Source organism: Agelaius phoeniceus, chromosome 1, assembly GCF_051311805.1.
Source record: "Agelaius phoeniceus isolate bAgePho1 chromosome 1, bAgePho1.hap1, whole genome shotgun sequence".
Lineage (NCBI taxonomy): Eukaryota > Metazoa > Chordata > Aves > Passeriformes > Icteridae > Agelaius > Agelaius phoeniceus.
The window spans coordinates 113,184,491-113,203,383 of record NC_135265.1 but is presented as its reverse complement, the minus strand read 5'-3'; the positions used below and the strand labels follow the sequence as shown (position 1 = coordinate 113,203,383).

Here is an 18,893-nt window from a genome sequence, read left to right as displayed (position 1 = left end):
AACATTTCTGGAGCTAAAGAGTTGTCTATTCAAATCAAAAGGAAAAAAAGCATGCATCAGAGTTGTAGTTTAACAACATAAACCCAACCTGGCCAATGAAGCTACACAGACCAGGGATGAGGCAAGTTGGTTTCTTTTTTATTTGCTGCTGACCTCGTCAAGATGCAAACTGCCTCCTAAGTCACCCCACTGTAAAGACTGAGTGGTATTATAACCAGGAGTAAGTAGGAAGTTTCCATGAGTCTGTTTCTATGGCTTTAAAAAAATGTAAGCATAAAACAAATAAGATATGATTTATTTTGGTTTGGTCTATGAACTTACAAAGGTAAAGGGAAGTGGGTTTTGGATCAGAAGACAAAATAGAGGCCAGATAGCTATAATTACTTTAAGCTACATTTGGCATGCAATCTATCCAGCTATGTAAATGGAAAATTATTTTACTGGTAGAGCTGTCTGCAAGCCTGGATTTTCTAGAGTTCTAGTTGCTATTTGAACAACAGGGAATACCCTTTCTTTAATTCAAATTGCATACTCTGTTTTCCTGACTGCTGCTTATTATATTTTTGAGATGAAAGTGCTGTTTATGGTTACTGTTTGGTAAATGAATGAGCTAATAGCCATACTGCTGCAGCAAGAGTAGTTAGCTTAATTAAGGTGCAGACATACATTGCTAAATAGTCTGGAGAGGTACACTGACTATCTCGTTAAGCACATAACTTTAAAAATAATCTGTTTAAAACAGCTTGTCAACAGCCTCTTAGGATTTGGCTTGCTATAATATTTTAAAATACAATTTATGTTTATACAGCAATATAAAGATACATTTATGTTAATCTGGTGCAAAAGGAAATAATTCTGATATCAAACATGCATACACACTGTGATTTATCAATTATTTAAAGAGTAACTGGAAAAGAATGTTAGCCTAAGGACACATTTCTTCTTGTGAAACATTCTATGATGTAAAAAAAAAAAACAAACTTTCAAATTATTATTGCTACAGTTTCAAAATGAGAAAAACATTTAAATGGAATGCACATACAATTTAAATATAAGCTTGAGAAGCCACCTGTGGTTTTTTTGCCGGGCATAGAACAAAATAATTGGTTAAAGTAATATATTCACTCCCTGTAACATCTTCATCACATAAAAATATGTACAGGTGGAAGCCCAAACATCGCTGTAGTCATTGGTCACTTGTATTCAATTTAATAAATATAAAGCAAAGGCCCTTCATATTTGTTTGTTTCATATTTGATTTGTTTCATATTTGCAGTTGCATTTCCATGACTCCTCTTGTAATAAAAAACTTTATGACTTTCTTTGCAGATATCTGGAGCATCTCAAAAAACCTCATTTCAACACCCCTCAGAACACTTCATGGAAGTCACTAATAACATTAATACAAATGGGATCTGAAACAGTAGAACAGGTATCTGAATGTCAGGTCTTTTTGTCTCTTCGGCAGAACATTTCTTTGTGAATGGTCCTCATTAAAATGATAGTCACAATTCTGTGGACATTTACCCATACAATGCACCTTACTAAAGGTTTTGAGGATTAAATTTTATGTTCCTTTTTTACTTTCTAGAGAGAATTTAGGTTATTCAATCATTTTGCTTGCACAATGTTTTGATTACCTCCCTCCTTCTCTATGAATGGGAACCCTCAGTTTATCTTTTTCATAATGCATGTATTAGAAGAGAAACATTTTTTCCTTTCTGAACAAAATAGTAAGGCAGAGCAATGGACACTAGGAGTTTGTCTAAATCTACACAGCTGCCGTAGTCTGGTATTTGAGTGAAAAAATATTAAACAAATATATATTTAGAATCACCCAGTAAAACTTCTTCCCTATGCAATAATAATGCTATAAAAAGATTATCATTTTCCCCAGGTACATCTGCACCTGGGAAGGGAAAACAGCAGCCACAATAAATGGGAATGCAAAGAGGAAAAGAAAAGCAACAAATAGTTTTATTTACACCCTTTATTTTCAGCAATGAATGAGTCCATTGCTAATGCAGACCAAAACATTTTCCATCAATCTGACTTCCCCGAAGCTGTTTTTTTTACACAAATTATTCCACAAGTTAAGTAGTCTAAATGCTCCAAAATGGTGTGGAACACTTCCTATGAGATGAGAGAATCTCAAGAAGCATGGATTTTAATTTCTTCTCAAAACCTGAGAGACATTTTCATCAGTTTTTAGAACTTCAGGGCACTGCAAACAACTACAGAAGAAGGGAAAGGGGTAAAGAAGGCTTATCTGACTACAACATTCAAAAATACAGAAAATCCCCAGCTGCTAAGTTAAAGACATCTACATCAGCCTATTTTTGTTGATCTTCCTCTTTCATGGGAAACTTGGCTGCAGAAATGTACGTGGACTTTTCTCATCCTGCTTGTATATCCACACTACGTACCCAGCCTTTCAGTTGTGCTAAAACAACTGTTCATGGGACTGCACTGTTTATAAAATCAGAGAACTAAGGTTAAAAATCTGCAAAAATAAAATCTACTCTGTAGCATAGAGAGTAAAGTGTCCTATTTGGTCATGGTAGGTAATACCAGAGCAGCCCCCCAGGAATATGGGAGCTACAGTACTTAGGCTGCAGGAGGTAAGTATTTATCTGCTTCAATTAAGCAATATTCCTGCTGGATTAATCCCACCAGACAGTATGGACGAGCCCCCTGCCAACAGCATTGGCAAGAATTTTATGTGTAGCTCTATGGACAGCACAGAGAAGAGCCTCTGGAAGGAGAAGCACAGCCTCAGCCCTGTGCTGTCCCTGGAGATCCTTTGGCCAGCAGTGAGGCAGATGGCATCAGGCTGCAGGCTGAGTAGCACAGAGAGCTCCTGTCTCTCATGTCAGGGTGACTCTACCAACCTGTAGGCTATTATGCTAAAGTACCCTCTTGCCATTTCCTGTTAGAAGTGAGAGAGGTAAGTATTTAATTCAAGGAGATGGAATTACCCTCTGGAGATATCTGCAGTCTTTATATAGTTAATGGGATAGAAGTAACTGCCTATGGTAGGAGGATGAGTTCACTTCCTTCAACTCTTAAATATTTTTAATATCCCTTTATTATATTGGGAGAGTGGGTGGAGAGGATCTTGCTTTTTAGGAACAAACAGCTACCATTTCTGTCATATTACTTAATTCAGCTAAAGTAGAAAGTAGTTATAAAAAGAGAAGTCTAGTTCTTTGGCAATCAGGTACTGGAGAAGAACTGCTGAAACTCCTTTAACAATGTTAAATCGACTGAATTATGTGAGAAGTGCCAGCATGTTGACACACCACAGGAAGTTTTTCATCCTTTTTATTACTTTACAAAATTGCTTTAGGAAATAAACACAGTGAAAACAATATTTTCTGCTAGGCAGGTAACAGATTTTTCCCTGGAGTAAACAGCCATAAACTTGTGTTGTTTGTTCACCAACAGACTAATAAACACTTTTGGAATTTGGACAGATACTATTTTACTTTGGTTTTTTATCAAGACTTGTCATCTGTACAAGCAGAAAACTAATGAAACATGCAAATATATCACATCTACATAGATTTGTTGTACAACTTTAAATCTACCTCTGAACAACGTGATCTATTATTTGAATGGTCAGTGTATAATGGGAACAGTGGGCTAAAAGGACACTTTTTACTGTTTGTGTGATTTCAATGCATTACACTGGAAGAGAAGTAAAATATCTATTAGTAATTAGAAAAATAAATAAGGTTTTCCTTCTAACTTTTAAGAAGTAGCCTTATGAATACAATTGAAATTATCATGTAATTATCACGTGGATAAGCTGAATTGTGTATCTGCATTGACCTTACACTACCTTTCTGCTAATACAGCTAAAAGTAAGTGTAAGTATTAACACAAATCAAATTATCCTCCAGTTGCATTTTATGTTGTATTTTATGAACTGAACTATTAAGTAGTCACAGGTTAGATGGACAGGCATTCTTTAACTGCCTGGTTGCCTTCTTCCTAGCAGTATTTTATGATTTCTCTGTTCTTTGTGTCTAAAAATTAGTGACTGTCTTTCCTATCACAGGAGTTCTCATATAAAAGTAGAATTCAGGATCCTATTATTTAATCTTTAGCACATAAAGTGCTCTCTTGACAAACTACCCAAACATAACTGGTAATTGGCTCATAAAAACAGCAAAATTGGGGAATAAGAATTACATGATTACATGCATCAAATATAAAAACGTATAACTATTTTAATATTTGTCAAATATTTGTGATTAATAGCTTCTGAGACATTATTTCAAATAGTAAAGGATTGCAGGCTTTATTTCAGAAAGAGATGGAGCAATAAAAAGTTGTTTCATACAATTTTTATAGGCAAAACCTGTATCAAGTGATTTCATAAATGCAGTAAAGAAAAATTTCCTTTGATTTCCTTTGTACTAGAGTTCCTGATTAATATCATTAGGCAAATGCCTTTTCATAGATGGCAAAATTGTCAAGAAATTTGTAAACAATTAGAAAAAAAGGAGAAAAGCAGAAACCTTCATACACTCATTATGAACTGTTCAAAAAGGTACTAATTCTCAAAGGAAATTTATAGTTTTTCAGTTCAGTAAGTCAGAGAGTACCATGCACTAGGAAATGAGAATGAAACAAGGTACTTCATCCTCAGTTTTTCAAGCCTGACTTCATGACCTCAATGACAGCCTGAAACAAGTTTTGGATGTAATTATCTCATTCTCTGAAATAAACAAACTGGTGAGAAGAACCAACAGAACCTTGCAATCATGTTGGTGCCCACATATGTGATCAACACAGCTATAACTTCAGACATTTCAGACTTCCCCCACAGGTGTTTGCCACTTAACTACCCAGGTATTTTTAGGAGATAAAGAACTTGTCACAGAGTTTCAGAATACCTTCTGTTAACAGAGAAATGGCAAGTCCAATGGCACTTTGGGGCTCATTTCCTCTGCAGCTTAGTGATCATTTGTTGTTTTGCCTCCCTGGGTTTATTTGCTCTAACCTCTTAAACATCTCCTGGAATGGCTGGAATCCCTCTCTTCTAACCCACACCTCTGCCTCTTCCTCTGACTCCATTCTGTTCCACAGGCAAATATAAGCTGTGCACTACTTGAATGCACTTGCTCTTTATGGCACCTTATGAAGCAAGACAACCAAATGGAGAAAGTGCTTTCAACACATTAGGCTACTAATAAGGTATACCCTGAGGTGTTTTATAGCTGTTTGAGTGCATTTAAATTTCTTTTCATTCTTTTTATCTTTTAATTCTCTGGTTGTGGAAGAAAGGCAAAACTTCTGATGTAGCCACCTTTAAAAATATTTTTTTAAAGTGATTAAGAGGAAATGGATGTCAAAACAAGATAATATTGCTTTAAATACAAATAATTATATTTGTGTCTGTTGTGGGGTTTTTTTAAGCAAAAGCAAAAAGAAGCAATACAAAAAGAAAGGTCATTATTGCCTAGCCTCCCACTTCCCAGTTGCTATTTTATCAACTGCACTTTGTGATTCAACAGCACTTTTAACACATTCTCCCTGAAAATAAACCAACAGTGGAATATTGAACATTTTACTGCACAACAAAAACTAGGTTACAGTAGCTGTAAGTCTCCAGCTGCTACTGAAAGGGCAGCTTGGCATTTTGGCATGAAAGGGCAACTTATAATGAGTCCTTTCTTCTTCCCTGCGCTACCTCTCTGCAAACCCCAAATGGCTCACCCTTATTCCCAGTTAGGGTCCTATTTCCTTTACTCTTGTCATCATTTTTTGCCACTTAAAACCAATCAAGAGGTGTTAGGTTTGGTTTTTTTTCTCCTAAATGACAGGCTTCTTGTTACCTTTCACCAAGGTGGAATGTTGAGAGCAAGTGTGACATTCCTCCAAAGTGTCTTGTTTTGATCTGATCAAACAGATCACAGTTTTTATTATAATGTGTTAACTTAAGCCTTCAATAATAATAGAATGAGGGAAGAGAGTCTCAGATCTTCATACAAATCTGCAGAGAACAAAGAATATATTGAATATTGTTTTGCTTTAATTTAAATACTAGCACAAGGCTAAAATTTAATTTGACTCCATACAAAAGTGGATGAATCAAAGTGCAGGGATTCTTTATTGAGTGAGAGAATCATATATAAAACTCCAAAAATATTCTCTCTGCAAGAATGTTGCCTTTTCTTTTTTAAGATTTACATTAAACTGGTAAATTTAAAAGGAAAGGCTTTTGATTGTATTGTCTTTAGGGACATTGCTTCTCCTAAATTGTATTTTAGATTTCTATACAATATAAATAGAGATGTTAATATTTTAATCAGATATTAAAGACCACTGCAGAAGTTGTTCACTTGTATATGGCAAAACAAAAAAGATACTAATAAAAATAACATGAATAGATGTAACATTTTGGAGAAGCAGAGAAAGAAAATTTAATTTACTTTGAAAACCATCATGAGTACTTGAAATCTATACCATATATTCCAAAGCAATACTGCAAGACTGCATGTCTTTATGATGAATGCTGTCACCATAATCAGAGTGTGTCATAACAAATACTCCAACTATGAAGACAGAAATTTCTTGTTACAAATTTCCCAGATAATTCTGGAATAAATATTCTTAAAGAAATATTTCTCAAAGAAATATTCCTTTCTTGCACTGTTTTCCTATTTGTCTCGTTGTCCTTTAGACTCAATTATATTATAGAAATGCAGATGAAACACTGGGGAAACAGCAATACAGTTTGGCAAGACTTAAATTTCTTTGCAGCTAAATCAGTACATTTAAGAAGGTGTAAAATTATCTACAATTCTTTAAACAAGGTAAAAATAAATAGTTTTTAAAATAAGACAAACCTCAAATTGCCAAAAATATAAGTAAATATCAGACAGGGCCATATGTAACACTTGATAGAAGTGACATAGAGACAAATGTGGTTTTAATTGTGCACCTGATAACAGCTTGCATTTAAAAAAAAAGTGAGGAAAAGTAGGAGTGATTTATGTTATGTAATCCTGATGCTGCACTGACTACAGTTATTCATGTAGATCTACATGCCTTAAGAGAATCATAGATGGAGAAAGATGGCAGCAGTATGTTACAGGCGTATCAAGTTCTGGTTTTTAAATTTTCCAAGAAAGACCTTGATATCAGTACTGGAATGACTATCTGTAAAATCTTCCATTTACAAGGTTGAGAATGGATTGCAGAACAAAACTCAAAGAGTCAGAACACTGTGACCACCTGAATAGCTAATACTGCTTTAAAAAGTGTTGCATGTATATTTACTTAATAAATAATATCCAATTTGTCTGAGTATTTGTGTCATGAGAAATGTGAATCATGTATGTAAAACTACTCTATTAGTAATACTTTATAGACTTCCTATAATTCTCTATTGTTTTGGCATTCATTTTATAATGCTTTCAACTTCTAAATTACTGAGAGTATTTGATTTCTGCACTACTACAGCATATAATGTAAGAGGTTTGATACTAATGCTGGTATTTTTGGATTTGCTTGAAACATGCATAGCTGAGCAACCAAAAAAAGATAAATATTATTGTAATCCACAAATCATAGGACATTTAAGAGCATATAATTCCTGAAAACTCAAAAATTACTAAAATTGGAGCTGATTGGCTTGCCATTGTATTGTAACTAAAAAACAAAAATATCCAATCTGTTTACTTCACATGAGTGTTATTTATTTATTATGTAATATAACATTCTACAGTATGTCCTTAGTGGTGGTAGTATCCACCAGAAAAAAAGAAACATGTTCTACTAATTTATTTCAATAATTTGCTTACGCTGAATATAGTCCTGTGATATTTTATTCTTCCTACAAGTGGAACAGATTGTATTACTCTAATCAGTTTTTTTCTCCTGTTCTTCACTCTTTGTCTCCTCTTCTACCTAGTGACTTAAATAATCCCTGTACCCAAACTTCAACATTATAAAGATAAGGTATTATCATTTTCTTTTTTCTAGTGGAAGTGAAACAATTTTCTTTTTTTTTTTGGTCTTAGCTGCAGTTTCTTTCACTAGGCACTACTTTCTAAGCATACCAAAAAGTTCAATTGAACCTTTAAACTCTTCAGAACAAAGGCTTAGGTTCTGCAAAACACACCTATTGGACCAATACCCAGTTTGTAGACCTCTTCATACTAGCTTTCATGCTATTTCTGTGCTTCTATCATCAACTAAGTGTGCCTCATTAATTTCACAAATGCTATTTTTTATCCAGAAAAATGCAATGTAATGGCGTAAAATGAAGTTACTGTGAACTAAATCTTGTAAGATCTTCTGGATATTCTCAAGATAAGGTTAAAACTTTTTGCCACCTCCTGCTTAGAAACTTTACCTCAGCTGCCTGTCATTCCTGTCTGACGAAGTTCATGTTGTTTCTTTGCTGTCAAGTGCTAGCTCCAAGGTAAAAAGCATAAATGTGTAGCTGTTGCAGTGTTTTTCAAAGAAATTATGGAAGAGGAAAGGGAAAAGAAATATTATTGCCCTCACTATAGAAAAATCTACCACAGAGAAAGCAATGGGCAAGTGACAAATACTGAGTTGTGAGGATAAATCCCCAAAAATTCTATGAAGCTATATCACAGAAGTTGCAAACTCAAATGTATTTTTTTTATTATTCTTTTGTTAAAAAGACCCAAAATGTCTGATTTCCATTGTACTAAAGCCATTAAAAAATTTGCCTTTAACTTCCTGATAATTACAGCACATGAATTAGGGATGTATTGGCAACTGGTGGTTCTTTATAGAGCACATGGTTTTGGATTATTTTCTTAGACTCTTCCAGAGTGTGCTTTCTTTAAAAGCTACATGACCCATTGGATACTGTCATCCTAAAATTCTGAAACATAAGGGATGTAAAGGACTAGAAATCAGTGTCCTGTCAATTACCACCTAATTTAATACAATTTAAAAGTTCATGGAAAGGCAAATAGTTCATAGCTGAATTGAACAACTGAATTGAAAATTCCTACTTGGAGCATTAGTAAGAAAAGAAGCAGCAGCTTGTTCCCTTTTTAAATGGCTTTTGCCAGCCATCCAAATTGGCAAGAAAAAGATGTAGAACCTCATCAGTTCATAGAGGATTTAGAGCTCTCAAGCCCAGGTTCAATTTAGCATATTCAGATTTCAGCACATTAACTTCAGTATCAGGATTGCTTAGACGAAAAGTTCTGGTTTAATATAACCCTTCTGGTTTTTGAGAGTACTGATAAAACTGGCAAATTTTTAATACAGGTGCAATTCAAGTGACTGAAGTTGGAGAGGAATCCATCTTCAGAAATGAATAATCCTTATAGATTCATTAGTTACAGTGTGATATTCAGTCACTTCCAACAGTGCATTTATATAGTATGCATTTTGGTTGCATGCCAGTATACAACCCCATTCATGTTGTGCAATTTTAATGTATTTCACTTTACATGAAATATGAGCTTCTTGGGACCAAAAAAATTAAAATTACCAGTATCACTCTCAGTATCCTTAAATCTCTAGAGGATGCCTGTGCTAACCTCCTGAAGATGAAGAAAAAGAGTATCTACCTGAGGTTTGTCTGTTAAAGATAGTCTGAAATAAAGTAAACTACATCAGTCAGCACATGGATTTTTTTTAAAATCTCTTCTTATTAGTCAAAATATAATTTCTATATCTCTGCACAAAAATTTTAACTGTCTTTTTGCATAATAATATGAGTTCTAGCTTGTATTATACTATGATTAGTAGTATAACCAATGCAGGAAAAATGTGTTTCCTTGCAGATATCATCTTCCAGACTCCATTCAGTTAGCAACATTGCCTTTTAAAAATGATGGTCGTGTCAAGGCATTTGTATTAGCTTCTACTTCTGCATTTCTGTTATGGCTTTGGTAGATACTGGCTATACTGCTGATCCTGCAATTCAGTTGTGTCACGTTGGTGTCGGATATGGACATGTTCGATCATGAAAGAAGAGTTTTTTTACAATATCCTTAGAAAAACCTAATTGATTATAGTTATAGGTTTAACAAGGTATTTTGGAGCCAGGGACCTACATTCACAACTATTAGATACATGTGGCAACATAGGACTTGTTATTCTGATGGTTCAAAACCATCAGAATGCACTCAAACCATTTTTGGGATTTGAACCATCAATTAATTTTTTTCAGGCAGTCTGTGTGTGAAAAAAGTAAAAGAATTAATATTTTCTGACTCAGACTAGTATACCACTTTTTTTTTTTTTTTTTTGGTCAAAAATATCCAGGCATTTCTTTGGGAGATTTATTCAGAGAAACTCGCTTTGGCCCCTCAAAGACACAAATGACAGGTTATCAGGATATATATCTATCTCCTTAGGTATCAAGTATGAACTCACCACCCTAGGGTCCTTTACCAGTCAAAGGAAAGACAGACATGTCCTGAGGGAATTGATTTCATTATAAAATGGACATCAACAGTAAATAATAAGATTCTCTATGGATTTTCTGCTTGAAGACATCTAAAGTTAGGCAAGAGAAATCTCACCAAAATGTACAGAGCCCAGATTTGATACAAGGGTAAAGGAAGTGCTTTCATTAACAATCTAGCTGTTGCAGTCCTTTTCTCTGATTCTACTTCCTTTTTTTTTTCAAAAGGTAGATAGCTATGAGAAACATCATGTAAGTAAATATTTCTGTGAGCTGCATGGTATTTTAATTAAATAAATTATTTTCTGTAACCTCTAGATAGGAATGAGAAGTTAATTGAAACTAAAAATTGCTCAATTTACCCAAAGAATTAGAAAAAAATCCTTAACTATCTTTGTTTCTTTGGCTCTGGATGACACAGTAAGGGAGAATGACTATGAGTAAATGCCTCTCTCAGATAGGAAAAATGCTAACATCAACAGTATGTGCATGTCAATAACCATCTTATAAAGAAAAAAAAACAAAAACCAGGGACCTCTAATCACATCTAATCATTCTTCTCTGTAATTTGGGTTTTTTCCCTCTCTGTGTTCGTAAGGTTTCTTATATTCACTAATCACTTATGCTGTCAAAAAACTAATTCTTTCTGGCAACTGACAATTTAAAAGAAAAGTATATTACAGGAAGGAGAGTGTCATTGTTTTTCAGAAATCTGTAAGAGCTATGAACAAATAGGACAATTCTAAAAATAAACCCGTGGATAATTATCATAAGCCCTAAGTCTCATGGCTACTTTACTGGATGTCTTTGAGATAAAGTAAATACAAAGACTGGCATAATAGCTGCATAATTTAGGCTATTTACCTCTTATAAAACATTAGATTATTTTTTCTGTATTTTATGGAAACCAGTGTACTGTAGTCAGAAAAAAATCATGTAATAACATTGCATTGCCAAAATTCAAGTTATGCTAAGTAACCATAATTATAGTCTCATCAGAGCTGAAGTGTTTCAAAACACCTGTTAAATTTAGGTGCCTCTGCCTAGAGTTACAAGCAAATAAATCCACTGATTTAAGTAGCAAGAACCATTAGTAAACTGAAGTAAAGATGGTAAGAGAAAAAAACCAGAAGCCTCAATTGTCAGGGTGCCTAGTGAGACAAGAAAGGTTCTACATAGCAACAGCATTTTAAGTATGAATAAATAGCCATAAAGTTCGCTGGTACTGCATGGAAGCTTGCAGATGGCAGATGAATTCATGTCTGTCATGTTTTTATAATACAATGACTTTTACATATTGCTGCCAGATGGAACACAGTTTTGCATCTTGATTATAAATCTCAAAAAAATACAGCTTCCTTCAATGTGTTCCCTATATTTGAAACAAAAGCAAATTCAGAGACAGATTTGGGAAGCCAAAGCAGATTTAAGGAAATATAAATTAAATCCTCAAGGGCTTCCTTGTTATAATTCAATTCAAAATAATGGAGCTCCCCATGTGTTCTCAGTTTTTTAAGAAAACCACAGAAGGTATACAGGTTCCTACACAGGGAGAACTACACATTCATTTTTAAATGTAAATACATACCTGTAAATAGTCAGGTCCAGAAGACCTCTTAAATGAACTTAGTATTTGGAAGAATGTTTATATAACATTTATTCCCGCTTCAACAAAAAGTGGTATCTATCCCACAAGCTCAGATGGTAAGAGTGTAGTGCATGAAGCATAAATGCATTTAATCATTGCTGATAACGAGTATCTGTATGTACACCACAGAAGTACCTTGCCTTTCCCATCATGACATCTTGACAGATCTAAAATCTAATTCAGATCTGGTTATACCACTTTCTGGAGAGATGCACTATGAAGAAAGTACAGGATTTTTGTATTTTATATGTATTCCTGCATCACACCTGGCTTCCTCCTGTGCGTCTGGTCTTTGCTTCTAATCCTAATTGGTATTGCTACGAAGCGAATAACTCTGATAGCAAAAAGTGAATTATGTGACTGCAGGGAAGAATATTTTCCTATTCAATAGTTTCTCACAGAGTCTGATTTGACAACAAACTTGAGTTGACTTCTCTCAGACAGCCTCAAGCATTGTTTATATGCAGATAATTCGGTGTGTGAACCCATTAGGCTTTTATGACAGTTATAATCAAATATGATTGGGAAACCTTCTGGCTTACTTGGATCCATACTTACATTGTGCTTTGTGAGGTTGGAAATGTTACTTGCTATTGCTTGTAGCCAGTCAATACAGTCTTCAGCAGAGAGACACTGAATTATTCCACTGCAAACCCCATCCACAGCAATTACTTGGAACGCATTTTGCCTATAGACATATCATAACAGATCAGGTCAGAAGAAAATTTTATCTTTTCTAGCACATCATCCTAACAATACTTGTAAAAATGCTTTTCTTTCAACTACAACGAAGGTCAGCCAGTGAACACCGATAAAATGCTGGTTCTCCTGTTTTATAAATACCTGATGTATTAAAACAATCATGCTAAAAGGTCAGACAATGCTAATCTTCCATAAGGCTATAAAAAAATTCCAGAGACCAGCTCCACAGAATCTTGACCAGCAGGCTGTACAACCTCAGAAGCCGAACAAGTGATAGAGCTGATGCTTATCTAAGACTTAATACAGCAGGCTACTGAGAAGGACAGTGCATTAGAAACCATGGACAATAATTTGGTAAATTCAGTGAATACCAGTATCTTTTTCTCAACACCTTTGTTTTATTTTTATAATACAGTGTCTAAACACATTTGGATTACTGTCTGGAGCCCCCTTGTTGCCTGCTCAAGCTTATAGAATTTTGTTTCTCTTTTAAACTACTGATTGAAAACTTGAAGGAGTCAAAATTGATCAAGTAGCATTAATGATTTTTCCAACTGAATTTCTGAATATAGGATCATCACCAAAATACACTCCTACCTCTGCCTCTACTCCCAGCCCCAATCTGGGCACATAATCAAAAATCCATCATGCATTATATATTGATTTTCCACTTCTAGACACTGAGGAATTATAGAACAAGAGAAAATTTTTCAGATGTTTAAGTAGTAACAGACCTAATTTCTTCAGTAAATTGTTTTATTTGCTAAAAGCTCTTGTAAGGCTCACAGGTCTCTGTCTTCAAAACTGAAAAACCTCAATAATAGTCCATATCTCAGAGAGAATACTAATAGTCCATATCTCAGAGAGAATACCATATCTCAGAGAGAATTCTGCTACAAGCCCAACTGTTAATGATCAATTCATAGTTAAGATTAAGTACATCATTCAGATTCTTTGAGAATGGCTCAAGCAAATTGCCTGTTATCTCCAGGGTAGAAGTGAGTGACACTAATGACAGCTTCTGGCACCTGAAGAGAGATACCAATTTTGAAAAGCTGTTTGTTTGGGGTCTTTTACCTCTTAAAATTTTATTCTAGTTGTATGCAGTGTAAGGCTAATATCTGTCTTCATCCATGTTGAGAACAGACTGTTTCTTCAGTCAGGAAAAGCAATAGAAATTAACTAGAGCCATACCTTCGCTTTGAGTGTTCTAGCATGAGAACCAGCTTTTTCAGGTTAATTAGGCTTATATTAACATGATCTTTCAGGGTTCTTTAGTTTATTTAAATCCAGCAGTTCAGTTGTCTTTCCCAGGGGTAGTGATTTTTCTTTAAATTCACAAAAATACCAACAAGACAGACTTCTTTCAGAGACTCATTTTCACAATAATTCTAGTAAAGTTTTGAGGAAGATTTATTAAAAGAATCTTCAGGTAGTGTGGCTAGCATTTATTTATTCTATCCTTTATTTTAGATGGCTATAACTAGAAATAGCAAATTTTTCCAGAATAATTTTCTAAACCTTTACATGAAGACCATAGCATGGGCTCAAAATTGTTGATGATCTCTTTTAAGAAAAAACCACCAGTTTCAGGATTTGCCTTGTTTCTACACAGCATATCATAAATCAAAGCAGGGATCTAAAATATCTATTAATGAATAACATTAACACAAGTACAAAAACCCCATTATGTTTCAGATTCAATCCTCATGCACATATTTCCCTTGGACTACAAACACAGTGAATATAGTGCAATTGGGGCATCAGATTGTTCCTACTGTTCCTAGGAATTTGATCTGTGCAAGTACAAAATCATTCGTCCATAATGTTATTACCCAAGTATCAACACCAAATTACTCAAATATCAATTGTATGATACATGGTCACCTAATAAATTACTTGTGAATGTGTCTTGGCAGTAGATAGCCTTAGATTATTGTAATAGTGTTTTTTTGAGTAACTCTACCAGCCCAAGTCCATAATACCATGCAAACCTGAAAACATAATATGTTAAATAGATGTTTTGTACTTAATGGAACAAATAGTGGAATAATCACTTCATAATACACCAAAAAATTGGGAATGGATAAACACTTATTCAGCTACACATTTCAGGTTCTCGGCCTTCTGGAACACAAAAGCTATATTTGAAATAATTAAGCTTTGCAAGATCAATTTGAATGTCTTCTAGAATTCTGTCCAGATATTCTCCAGAATTTATGTGTTTCAACCAATCGACTGGAAAAGCTAGAATACGACTATGAGGTTTAATATTGTGTGTGAGAACAATATATTTCCATATAAAACTCTGAATTATAGATGTTATTAAGCTTTACATAGTGAAAACAGCCTTGTAAATACTAACAATGGAAAATGTAATGCATTAGCTTTCATTTCATGTTGCTTCCTTATATTATTTTTAATATCCTTTCTTTTATGTTGATGTTTCTAGCAGTCTCTTAAAAAAGTATCTACCTTTCTCTCACAACAAATTCTGAGAGGGAGTAACATTTAAAAATGTTTACAGTAGTTTAAAATAGTCATATAAACTGTCTTGCTAGCAACATAAAATGTTGGTTCTATGCTTTAAGAAAAACCCTCTCTCATATGCATCCTGCATTTTTGGGTTTTTTGAAGACCTACTTCCTCATGTTTGACAGATTAGAAGGACACAAGGAAAAAATTATCAGGGTAGTTTTTCAAGGTTTGAGTATGAGTTCAGGTATTTTGTTTCATATTAATATACCTTTGTTTTCTAGAAGTTCAGATCTCAGGTATATCATTACTACCCAAGACACTTGCTTTATTATATACAAGTTCCATAATATGAACTTTAAGCTTGTTTTTTATTGATGCAGAAGGCTGAATTTTAAAACCCTAGATCTCTGAACAGCTGCTTATGTGCTAATTTTCCATGTGAGTAGTTCTATTCAGTACCTTATTTGAAGTATACAGTAGAATAGATCTCAGATTTGGCTGTTATGGTTTTGAGTGCTTTATGCTTCACTGTTAAATATGGAGCTGAAGGCTCTCACAGAATTTTGTAAAACATCTCCTGCCTCTCTGGTGCCTTGATCCTGCTCCAGTTCAGTCCAGCCAAGAAGCCTTTGTAGCCTTTGGTTTCCACCTTGCCTCCCTGGGCCGGCCGCTGTTCCTCAACAGACCAAGGTTCATGTAGCCAAGTAAATATGACCCTGCTATTACTAGTCAAAAACTGCAGGCTGGCTTTGGCTCCAGAATGATCTACAATAGCTACTGCCTAACCTGCATTAATTCTAGCTCTGTGAATAGGAGAAATGGCTGAATTACACCTAGGCAGTGTAATTCTAAGAAACAACAGCCCTAAGAACCAACTGAGGCAGTGGACAGCTTTTGTGCAACTTTTAAATGTTTACTGAGTACCAATAAGAAACAGTAAAATTAACCCCACAAAAATCCCAAACAGATTGAAGAAGACTTCTCTTCCCCCAATCTCTGGGGGTTTCATAAATCCAGCCCTAGGAGGTTCATTAGAAGAAGAAACTATGGAGTAGCCTGTTCTGTACCTGTACACAGCTTTCCTGTAGATAATGTCTTTACATACTAGAGCTCACAGATGTATTTCAGTGTGAGAACTTTATTCTTATATTTACAGATGATAAATGAATCCATACAATAGCTAGATCCTTAAAACATTTAACAAGTATGATCTTACATACTTGCCTTGTTGGACTTTGTAGCTACTTTCATTTCTATTTCATTGCTTTACAAACATTAAGCATTACAGAATATTTTGTCGTCCCTCCTAATTTCTTCTGATTTATTAGGATAATATTAAATTAAACAAAGTCAAGGTCCAGGTCTGTATTGGGTCTTTCTGAAATGAATTTTATTTTCCCCACAGCAGCCCTCATAGTATTGTGCTTTGTATTGGTAGATAGAAAGATATTGATTGCACAGCATTGTTTTGACTACCCCTAAACAGTATTGGCACAGCATCAGAGCTATTGTTCCAATATTCCCTCCTCACCAACAGGCTGGGGAAACAAAACAAAAAATAGCTAGGACAGCTGACCCAAACTGATCAAAGGGATACTCTATACCGTATGACATCTGCTTAGCAATGAAAGCTAGGAGAAAGGAAGGGCAGGAGGGACATTAATTAGTTATGACACTTGTGTTCCAGAGCAACTACTTTTTACATGTACCAAAGCCCTACTTCCCAGGAAGTGACTGAACATCACCTGCGGATGGGAAGTAGAGAACAAATATTTTGGGTTTTTTCTTCCATGTGGGGCTTTTGCTTTATTAAACTGCCTTTATCTTGACTCGCCAGAGAATTTCAATCTTATTTTCCTCCCCTCCATCCTGTTGAGGAAGGCAGTGATAGAGAAGCTTGGTTGATACTTGGCATCCAGCCATGGTCAACCCATCACAATGATGCAATAAAGTTAAACCTGACTATGAGCTTTGGACAGCTATCCCAGTGATTGTGACAAATTTGCAATGAAATTAAACGTTAACACATGCAAAGTAAAATATGGGGAAAAAAAACCCTTAGCTATATGGAAACAGAACCAAAAAACCCCACCAACTCCCTGCTGTAGCTACAAACATCAAGCAAAGAAGTACAAAAACTGGGAGATGCTTATCAGTTCAGGCTCTTGCTCATGATCCTCACCTGAGTATGGTTGCAGCTACTCCTGTGCCTGGACACGCATCCCACTGATCTGGACCTTTAGGCTCAGTTCCCAGCCTAAACTGAGCCCCACCTGACCATGATGGTCTCCTGTAAAGACTGTCCCTAAGCCTTCTCTGTTTCTCCATGGGGAGAAGTGGGGTAGGATCATTTTCTGCATGGACTGCCACACTCTCTCTTGGCTTGTCTTCCTCATGGGGCAGTCAGCCCTTGCTGCTCTCAAACAAGATTATTTCACCCAATGTAGGTATCAGATTATGTTTTTAACACAAACAGAAGGAAATACATTTTAAAAATATAATCACATTGCAGAGCTCAATGCCATAATGCATTGCAAAAATCAAAGATATAAAAACAAGCCACTTAGAAAGAAGCTTTTGAGGACAGGAGCAAGCATTAGCAGCTATTAAATATGATGATGTATGTTTCATCTCAAACTGCAAAAGGTGCTGAGGACTAGATGTAAGTAGAAAGATCACCCATCATCTCCTCCCCATCATACCAGGTCCCAGTTGATGTCAGAGGAGAACATGAGCCAAGGTGGACCTAGAAAGACCTTTATGAAAGCTCCTATATTCATGTATCTGTTAGCTGCCATGGAACTAATAACACAATTTCTCCAACAAGGCAACTCACTAGGGCATGCATCTGTCAACCAAGAAGTCAAGTTACAGCCTTCAGAACTTCTTTACCTGCACAAATCTGATCCTGGAAGGTACTGGGAAAATCGTGAATGAAGAAGTGGAATTAATCGAAGATCACACCACCTCTTCTCCCACCTAAGTCCTGGGGATGCTGGCCATGAGGAACATGATAACGTATCCTGAAAAACATTAAAAGGTTCTTCTCAGTTTTGAACTTCGTTGTAAGAACTCAGCAGATTTGGAAAGAATGAGATAGACTTCAAAGACTTATATTTAATTTGGCAGTGTTCCATTTTTGCCTAAATCATTTGTCATTAGTTTTAGTGAGCACTGGAAATATTCTGAATAGGACCTCTAAATTATTCACAATACAACCATAATTCAGTAGTTACCTGTGGCTCTGTACACATTTACATACATATCTTTTCTAATGATATCACCTCAAAACATGGTAATTGGGAATGGAATTTAACATGCTGAAGTGCTGAATATTTTAATTTTACCTACTTACAGAAGACATTGCTTATATGAAAACTGAACTTTATCATGTTTATGATCATATCTACAAAGAATGAGTATTTAAATATCTAGAGTCTAATTTGACCAGCCTTCTTAAAGAATATCGATTTGCATGAGAAATGCTATAGAAAGCTAAATTATCAACATCTGTTTCTAAAAATTCAACACCTCTTTCTTTATAAAATGCTTTATAAAATAGTGCTAATGATGATGTTATTTTTCTGAGAGAGCAAGATTCTTCAAAGTGCCTTCTCATAGCAACAAAGGATGAAGAAAAGGCTGAGG

At 35.0% G+C, this 18,893-nt stretch overlaps 1 protein-coding gene across 7 annotated transcripts in view; it reads right to left on the bottom strand.

The window, feature by feature from the left end:
* The window catches only part of SNTG1 (syntrophin gamma 1), a 319,691-nt gene that overhangs the window by 83,861 nt on the left and 216,937 nt on the right, over nucleotides 1-18,893 (bottom strand). For all 7 annotated transcript variants that reach the window (XR_013184136.1, XM_077185430.1, XM_077185439.1 and 4 more), the window contains 2 exons: nucleotides 18,138-18,268; nucleotides 12,624-12,753 (listed from right to left, as the gene is read on the bottom strand). Coding sequence is in view for 6 of the 7 variants with exons in the window: in XM_077185430.1 (XP_077041545.1) it covers nucleotides 12,624-12,753; nucleotides 18,138-18,268 (261 nt within the window). In the remaining variant the exon portion in view is untranslated. The remainder of the gene's footprint in view (nucleotides 1-12,623; nucleotides 12,754-18,137; nucleotides 18,269-18,893) is intronic.